General features: G+C 30.3%; 1 protein-coding gene across 1 annotated transcript; it reads left to right on the top strand.

The window, feature by feature from the left end:
• Positions 1-6,770: 6,770 nt before the first annotated feature.
• On the top strand, positions 6,771-9,287 carry LOC124913921 (abscisic acid 8'-hydroxylase 1-like). Its single transcript, XM_047454357.1, has 9 exons — positions 6,771-6,982; positions 7,078-7,396; positions 7,734-7,886; positions 7,978-8,244; positions 8,365-8,457; positions 8,551-8,629; positions 8,718-8,824; positions 8,988-9,106; positions 9,194-9,287. The coding sequence occupies exons 1-9, from the start codon at positions 6,771-6,773 to the stop codon at positions 9,285-9,287; spliced, it is 1,443 nt and encodes a 480-aa protein (XP_047310313.1).
• Positions 9,288-9,574: the final 287 nt, after the last annotated feature.

The raw sequence follows: 9,574 nt of genomic DNA, 5'->3' as shown, positions 1-9,574 counted from the left end.
ATACTTTAGATAAGTAATCAGGAACCTCTAAGAGTTTGAAGACAAATTTTTTTAACTTGCTTGACTCATTTATTGCAAGTTTGAAACTTAATGGTGCTTTCTTAGTTGTATTAGAAATCTTCTCAAACGTATCTTCATCTACCGATTGATAGATTAGGAAGAGAGATTTATTGTCTCTCTTTCTTGACTCCTTCAATATCTGAATTTGAGATTGACTTAACGTGGTTTTATCTTCCTCTTCGAAGCTTTTCTCGACAACGTCTCATGCATCTTGAGCTCCTAGTAACACGCATCTTTATGCTCTAAATGTTATTGTTGAACTTGGTGATCATTGGAATTTGAAAGAGAAATTCTTTATTTGCCATTTTTGAGTAGGAGCTTCTAACTCTAATACAACTTTGTTAGAAATTAGATTTAGGGAGAGAAGTTTTTAAAGAGAGATTATGATTTAGAAAGAATCTTTTTCTAATTGTATTTCTCTTCACATTTAAACTAATAGGTTACATACCTATTTATACTCATAATATTAGTATCTAGAATTCTATTGAGAGTTCCAAATCAAACTTTTAATTTTTAGAACATTTTAGGATTAGAGTATTTTACTTAAGATTTCTCTAGAATCTTCTAGAGTGTTCTAGATAAAATTTCACTATAATCTTCTAGAATTTATATATTAGGATATTTGAAATGAAGTTTATATTTTAACATCGTAGACATCAGCCTAAAAGTGAAGAGTCCTTCTTGACTGTCTTAGTCTCTTAGAAAGTAGCCGAATGCTGCTCTGTCCAAGGTTTATTATTCTTGTAATGATAATGGTGGGGAATTTAGTTATTGAATGTTACATGGTGTTGGTCCAAAATGGTCAGGTATACGCTCCTAGTACTCATGATTTCTGTAACAAAATAGTATTTATAGAAACAGGTCAAATGTAGTGTTGTTTAGGGTATGGAATTTTATGAAATTATCTACTTATTTTGGTATAGTTAGTCCATGACAAAGAAAATATCTTCTTGATTTGTTCTGAAGAGCTATTGGATTCTCCAAGTTAAACATTGAAATCCGTAAATGACGTTCCATATATAAAGAAGGTGTATCAATGCTCATTTTGATCTTTCATCCTTATTTATCCTAACTTTATATGTCGTTGAAAATTAATGTTAAATTTCTTCATATCATGTGTAATTTGAAAATATCTATTAGTACGTACTTTTTTATTTATAAGAATGGAAATTTTCTAAAACATTGAATATTCCCATCATCATAGATCTGTAGTAATTCAACAATTATGATTTTACTAGTTTTGAAATACATGGTACTGAGAAAATTTCAGAACTCAACTGAATTGAGAATAAAATAGTGTATCTATAATTACGGCCTAAACTAACCTCAACTATTGAGGTTATCTAATGATATATATTATGCAAAATATAAGCTAAATTCTCGGTGTGCATAAGATAGTTTAGATGATATTTAACAACCAACTTTCTCTACATCTTTTGATGCATCTCGTGGTAATGTCATGTAGTGTTAGCTCACTTCTTCATCTGCGCATGATATTTGAAGTTGGTATTTCCCAAAGACTACAAGAACAAGTGGAGTGTTTGAACTAGGACTTCATTTAAAAGGCAAGAGAAGCCTAACTTCTAGTTGTAATCAATCTCATATTCATCCTATCTCATAAATTACAAAATCTTATAGCATTTTTTTTATGTTAATGAATGGTTAATTTATTGTAGGCTGATTCATGCATGTCTGCTGATCAGAGTTGTCTACGAGTTGGCTTATTTCCAATTGAAATAGCTTATGATCTTCCATTATGGGGGAATGATTTACTTTTTTTTGAGTGCTTTTGTTTAGGTTGTTTGATGGTTAATGATTCATCTTTTCTTATCATATCACTCCATCAATGTTATTCAATACAAATTTGTGAATTTTAAACTAGGCAAATTTAGATTATGTATTGTTTTGTTAATTACTTTTAGTGTCTTTTGTTAAATTATTTATGTTAATCTTACTCAAGATAGCTAGAGTCCACTTGAAGTTGGAAAGAAACTAAAACCGATATATTTTGTCCAATGGATACCTACAAATGTCATTTTTGGCAGTCGTTTAGACGTTTACTTGGACTATCCTTTCTTTGAGTATCAAATGGTTAAAAACTCGTAATATGTTAGTTCATATTTTTTATTTGACTATGATATGATGAAAAACTTTATATTTATTTTGTTCTTATTTAAAATATCAATAATGAGTTGGAAAATGATCTTCTAAATTTCTTTTTTAATGATGATTTAAATTTTAAAAAATACAAAAATTAAAGTTGTTAAAATAAACAAAAATAAAATCAAAAATAAAATAAAATATAAAACAAAATTTTAAAAATGTACAAGATTTTGGGCGACGCTTAGACTAATGTTATAATGCTGAAATAAATGTGGTTATAACTTGCGCTTACCTTGCTTTGTGAATTATGAGTTTGTCAACAAGGAATATTTCTTTTCTATTTCTCACTATGGACATAGATGATTTTCCTTACTGAAAGCTCGCAAAAGTAAATATGTATAATGGATCCACGTCTATGCATATTCTCTTAGATGCATGCACAGCGTACGAAATTTATATCATCACTACTTCTCCTGCTCAGTTACGTACCTATTCGCCTTCTTTTTTGTCTTTGAATCCCTAAATCTTAACCTTTATCACTACATTGCTCTGTTATGTATCTTCTAATAAAACTTCTAATTTTTGCAGTATAGGATCCTAATGCGGGATCTATGTCATTAGCTTATCCAGTATTTGGTTAATTAGGTACCAGCTGATAAAAAGATATGAATTCCATGTTTATGTCAAACCTTATCATGATTCGTTTTATTCTTTTTTAATCATGTCGGTCAAGGACGTCTCTACATCTTTTTGTATTTATAGACAAGAGACACATTTACTAGGGTTTACTCTACTTTGTTGTTTAATGTCAGTATTTTACTTGTTGAGTTGTCTTGAATTTGAATTGCTAGTGCAAAGAAAGAGAATAAAATAAAAGTAAACTATTTATTTATTTTTTTTGAATAATCTTAATTTAAGGAAATAAGATTGTAATTTCGGAAATACTTTTGGTTTCGTGGAAACTTGAGTTTCGAGAATTTCAACATTTGTTTGCATGTTAGGAAACTTTTTTAAAATAAAATATTATTTAAAAAAAATTAAATAATTCCTGTCAGCTTTTGAAATTAATTAAAAATAATTAATTTAGGTTCAAATTTAAATAATCCAGGGATGTGCAGTAATTAAATTATAATTTTTTTAAAAAAAATCGTTGTTTAAATTAATTCAAAAGTTCATTTATTTGAAACACAGTCGCCAATTGATTTTTAAAAATCAATAAAATGGCATACGTGTATAAACGTATTGGCCATGGTTTCTTTTAGTTCGTAGTTTGGTGATACTCGAAAAGGCTTTCGAGCTTCATCCTTCGTACCCATTTTGAAAAACAGTCTCTACTTTATAAATTTGACTTTTGAAAATCGGTTGTATAACGTTTTATTTTTATCGGTTATTCTTTTGGTCCTAGACATGCATATGTTTTAACTTATTTAAAATATTAGAACAACAGTATTGAAATGCTGGTACATATTGTTGATGATAACCAGGGAGAAATATACCAAAAGAATATCTGTCATTTAAAGGCATTAAGGATTAAACATAAATCTCAAACAACCCTTTATCAAAATATTATTTTTTGAAATATTCTGAAAATAGTTTAAAATCATTTTCTAATTTTTTGGAATTTTTAAAAAATGGTTTAAAGTTCCAAAATTACAAAAATAATTTTGGAGTTTTGAATATAAGAATCAAACAGACCTTAGGACCGGTGTCCTAGGTCCTGGGTTTATTTTATCGGTCGAAGGCTAAGATCCCTCGGTCCTAGGTTAAGTGCATCTCGGTCGAGGCTTAGGATCCTCAGTCCAGACTTAAAGCCACAATTTAAGTGCTAAGGACTCTCACTACTTGGCTAGATTTCTCGGTCATGTTCTATAATTCTCGATCGAATCTCTCAGTCCTAGGCGGAAGTTATCGGTCCCGAGTTTTGAAATTCCTCATCGGTCCTAGGTCCGACTTTCTCTCATGTTTAGGTATCCTAATTAGATTAAAGATAATTTTTTTTAGGCTCTAGCAATGTAACTCTATGTCTTCTATTACTTATGTTTTTACTTAACTTTATAGGTTTATCTTAGTTAACTAAGTACATGGATAGTTGAGATCGTATTGATTTTTCAAATAAAATATATTGAGTGCAGAGTATTTGAATGGGATAAAAACTTTTTTGGAATTTTCATTTCGAGATAGTGGCTATAGTGGAAAAGTCCATTGTCCTTGTAAAATAATGTGTGGTCAATAAGCTAAAAATTCGTAGAGAGATATATGATAATTTATTCGTCAATAGTATTATAAGTGGATAACCACATGGTTTTCTCATTGTGAATTTTTCTCGAATTAGTCAATTTCTCAACTTATCCCTAATATGCAATATTTCAATAAACTATGAGAATAGATGTATATGATAATGATGATGAAGGCAAAAACATATTTTAATGATTATGTTGAGGTAACTACTTAATATTGAAATCTAATGTTCAAAACCTTTATCAATTGTTAAAAGATTCTAATGAAGAATTTTGACCTAAGTATAAAATTTTATCCAATTATCTTTCATTTTGAATGTTTGTAATGTGACATGTTAATATGGATGGTTCAATCAAGAATTTGATACACTAACGAAAATCTTGAAAGATGCATTCCTTAATAGTAACACATTTCCATGTCCTTACAAAGAAACAAAGAAAATTGTGGATAACATTGGTCTCAAATATGAAAAGATCTATGTGTATCCAAATAATTGTATAATATTTTGGAAAGAACGCAAAGTCACCAATGTGAAGAATTGTTTAAAACGTAGAACTTCTCAAAATAACCCAGCAAGCAACCCAACATAATCATTGAAATCTGGTGGAGTAAAGAAGAAGAAAAATCACTGCTAAAATATTGAGATATTTTTCTTTGATACCCAGATTACAATGTCTCTTTATCTCATCAAAGATTTAAAACATGATGGTCTAAAATGATAAGGAAAGCTTTAAAGATTGAATAATGCGACACATAGAAGACTTAAAAGCATGGAAATCCTTGATTCTATTTATCCAATGTTTTTAAAAAAATCTTTTAAACGCATTAAAGATTGAATAATTATTAATTGAGTGTAACATGGAATGTGAATTTGTATTTGTATTGAAAACTGAAAATTGCAAGATTGTTAGTGTAGAAAAAGTAATAATCAATCCAATATTTTTTACTATTTGAAATTATCTATTTTATTTTATCTTAGTAAACTAGTAGGGTGTAATTGGTTTATTATAAATTATTTTTCTGTTAAAATTGATTTTAAATTGAATTTTCTTTTATTTATCTACATATTCAAGAGAACAAGAATCCATTTTGCCAAAACATAAAACAATATTCTTGGTGTCCTACACAAATATGACAAAATTATCTTTGTCTTGATTTCAATGGTTGGTTCTATATTTTATGATGTTTATTTTAGTATAAAAATTTGTCTTCTAGTTTATTTATTTTCTAAAATATTATTAAGAATTTGTAATATACTAGTTAATGTTTTGTTTACTTGGTTATAATATAATTTTATGAGATAATATTTTTGAGAGGATTTATGTTACTTTTGTTATTATTTGAATGTCAATAATAAAAATAAAATGATCTTCTAAATATCATTTTTAATGATTATTTAAACAAAAATACAAAGAAAAATTCAAATAAAACTTTTGTAAAACTAAAAGATTAAACATAAATAGTTTTGTTAAAAACTAAATTTATTTTGGGAACGCTTAAATTAATGCTAATAAGCGACGTTATTACTTGCATTGACCATGCTTCTTGCGACCAAGAATAATTAAGCATAGGTGATAGTTTGGTGACGCTTGTAAGGATTGATAAAAGTTTTTTTAAACGTCGTCGAAGGTCTTTGTGTTGTAGTGCTCTAGAGTTAGCCGAATCAATATACTAATTGACGATTAATGTTGCATCGAAGATTTGTCGGGCTTTAATGAAAGTCATCTAGTTGCAAGAGAATAACCAAACTCAAAATTTCACTGGTTCGGTTTACCAAATATTTCGAGATGATTTTATAAAATGGTACAGTTTGATCGAAAATTCTTCACATCAATAATCCCGGTAGGCACATTATTTTTATTATTACAACTCGTCCAATTTGTGGAAAAAACCTCAATTAAAAAAAAAAAAAAAAAAAAGTTTCCAGCACCCTTCTGCGAATTTAGAGGTTGGTAATTGATCAAGTTAGAGCTTTGATAGCTAGTTTGGCCAATTTATTAATATAAACATTAATATTTAAAAATAATTACAAAGTTAGTGGAATTTATCATTTAATATACAAAGTTAATAATTATATAAATAAACAATAGAAACTTTTGGTCCATAGGACGGCAAACAAAGATGATCACATATACAAGAATCATTTCAAGACAAGAACTTTACATAATTAACTGTGGAGTGATCTCCAATATTATTGGTTACTATGATCATGATGAGACAAAATAAACACTTAATACTACATTGATTAAATCGAAAGTTTTGTCTAGACGGATGGATCAATTATTTAGCTAGCTAGAAAGGGTCATCGATAGATATTTATAAACTTTTGCATGTTATTTTTCTCATCTAAATTTATCTAATTTCACCTAATGGAGCCAATCATGCTGATGATCTTCCTAAGTTTGATATTGATTGTTGTCCTTTCGTCTATTCTTTTACCGCGTTTATGGGCATCCCCAAAGGAAATGGACCCTATCCCCGGTAGCCTCGGCTGGCCTATAATAGGAGAAAGCTTGTCGTTCATATCGGAATTTTCTAGCCCTGCCGGTATTTACACCTTCATAAGAAATAGGCAACAAATGTACGCGAGAGCATCAAATCAAAAGATGAGATTATATATATTTGTATGGTTTTTCAAACTATTCTAATTTCTTCATTAATTTTACTTATTTCTAGATATGGAAAGGTGTTTAAGAGCTTTGTTTTGGGGAGATATACTGTGTTCGTGACAGGAAGGGAAGCAAGCAAGATTCTATTGACAGGAAAAGATGGAATGGTGAGTTTAAACCTTTTCTACACCGGTAAGCAAGTGCTCGGACCGACCAGCCTTCTCCAACAAACCGGGGAGGCTCACAAGCGGTTGAGACGGCTCATTGGAGAGCCACTTTCATTAGAAGGATTGAAAAAGTATTTCCAGTTTATAAACACATTGGCTATTGAGACACTAGACCAATGGCCCGGAAAAACAATCTCAGTCCTTGAAGAAGCATCTAATGTAAGTGAACATGTCCTTGTATACACAAGTCCCACTAGTAAGAAAATGAGGATACCAACGAAACTTCCGTTAATATTTAATGGAAAACGTAATGAAAAACGCAAAAAAAAAAATATGTTTCACTAGTAATGATTTTTTATCATGAGTCTAATAGTGTGAGATTTGTTTATATAAGTTAGGGTGAATTTTGAGTATTGTATGAACAAAATTATTCTTGACTACTTTTTCTCTTAAAATATAAGAAGAGAGCTTGAAGGTAAATGTGGTCCTTTTGATGCATCGGATGAGTTCTGGTATTTCAATACTTGTTCATCCTCCTTATATATATATGTTGCAGTTCACCCTCAAGGTTATAGGAAATATGATCATGAGCCTAGAACCTTACGGAGAAGAGCAAGAGAAGTTTCGATCGAACTTCAAAGTCATCTCTTCTTCGTTTGCTTCTTTACCACTCAAAATCCCGGGAACTGCTCTTTACAAGGGTATTAAGGTGACACATTATTGATTTTTTTTCTTACAAAGAACAAACTAAATTTTGTTTTTGGAAATAATATATTTTGTTAATTTGATACATAAATTAGGCTCGCGACAAGATGTATACTATGTTAGACGCGACAATAGCCAGGAGGAGATCAGGACAAGAAACCCATAATGATTTCTTGGAATCATTGTTAAGGAAACACAGCATAGATGGCTCAGAACAATATAGTGATGATAAACTAACCGATTCTCAGCTGAAAGACAACATTTTAACGCTTCTAGTCGCTGGCCACGACACTACTACTGCTGCTCTTACATGGATAATTAAATTCATCGAAGAAAATCCACCAGTTTTGGAGCATCTCCGGGTATTGACATGCGTTTTCTAAGAAATTTAACAAAACATTCCGTTTGAATACATATAACAAAATTGACATTAAGGGTATAGTTCAAAATTGCGTAAAAACTATGTGTGATATCGATTTCAGGAGGAGCACATGGAAATTCGTGATAACCGAAATCTGGATGGATCATCGACTCTCACATGGTCTGAAGTGAACAAAATGCCTTATACATCCAAAGTAATTAATCAAGATTAATTATTTCATTTAATCTTCTTGAAAGTTTATTTATATATATGTTGAACAATTTGAATTTGTCTCATTCATGTAAAGGTCATAAGCGAAAGCCTTCGAAGAGCCACAATCCTTCCTTGGTACTCAAGAAAAGCAGCACAGGACTTTGAGATCGATGGTAAATTAACAAGTTTAAATCTTAATAAATCTTAGATTAGATGGAAGCTAGATATATAACATCAATCTGAACCATGCCTCATGATCAGGCTGCAAAATCATCAAGGGATGGTCCATCAACTTGGATGTAGTGTCAATTCATCATGACCCGGAAGTCTTTCCGGATCCTTACAAGTTTGATCCATCCCGATTCGACGTAAGTTCTTCCATCTATATATACAATTTAACAAGTATCTGATATTAATTGTTTTTCAATAAATGAGACCATAACCAAATAGACACAAATTTTGAAAAAGAAACATAGAAAGATATATATAAATGTAACTTAACCATGCATGTGGTTTAATGTTTATCTCCAGGAGCCCTTAAAGCCTTTCAGCTACCTAGGGTTTGGTAGTGGACCTAGGATGTGTCCAGGGATGAACTTGGCTAAGCTTGAAATATCAATTTTCCTCCATCATCTTGTCTGCCGATACAAGTAAGAATATATTTGCTTTATATTCCATATATAAAGCTTAAGAATATTAATATTTGTTTGAGCAAACAATCCATGATTTAATTGCAGATGGAGACCTCTAGAGATGAGTAATGACTCGGTCCAGCCGACACTTGTCAGAATGCCAAAGAACAAGTACCCAATATTTGTTGAACCGCTATAAAAGATTTGAGAAAATGGACTTTGAGAATGGAGATGAATAATTAATGATGGGATAAGAGCTAGAGCATTCATTCTTTATTTGCCTTTTGATTGTTATTTTCTTAAATGGACTTGTTATGATTTAGTTATTACAAACAAATGCATGAATATCTTTGGGAAAAAATTAACCAATGTTATCTAAGTGATAAGTATTCACGTTTACTTTACCTTTGTGGAGATTATATCTGATCTGGAAGCTTCTTTGCAGTCACGAATTGACATGTTGAGCCGATGTAACTAATGCATTAA

The sequence above is a fragment of the Impatiens glandulifera genome, chromosome 9 (genome assembly GCF_907164915.1).
Source record: "Impatiens glandulifera chromosome 9, dImpGla2.1, whole genome shotgun sequence".
Lineage (NCBI taxonomy): Eukaryota > Viridiplantae > Streptophyta > Magnoliopsida > Ericales > Balsaminaceae > Impatiens > Impatiens glandulifera.
This window is presented reverse-complemented; position numbering and strand designations above follow the sequence as displayed.

What these genes read in the sequence shown, in the direction of transcription:
- LOC124913921 (XM_047454357.1), top strand. Translation starts at nt 6,771, where the DNA reads ATGGAGCCAATCATGCTGATGATCTTCCTAAGTTTGATATTGATTGTT. An exon ending in AAATGCCTTATACATCCAAA is followed by an intron (nt 8,458 to 8,550) that starts GTAATTAATCAA and finishes ATTCATGTAAAG; the next exon opens with GTCATAAGCGAAAGCCTTCG. An exon ending in TTGATCCATCCCGATTCGAC is followed by an intron (nt 8,825 to 8,987) that starts GTAAGTTCTTCC and finishes GTTTATCTCCAG; the next exon opens with GAGCCCTTAAAGCCTTTCAG.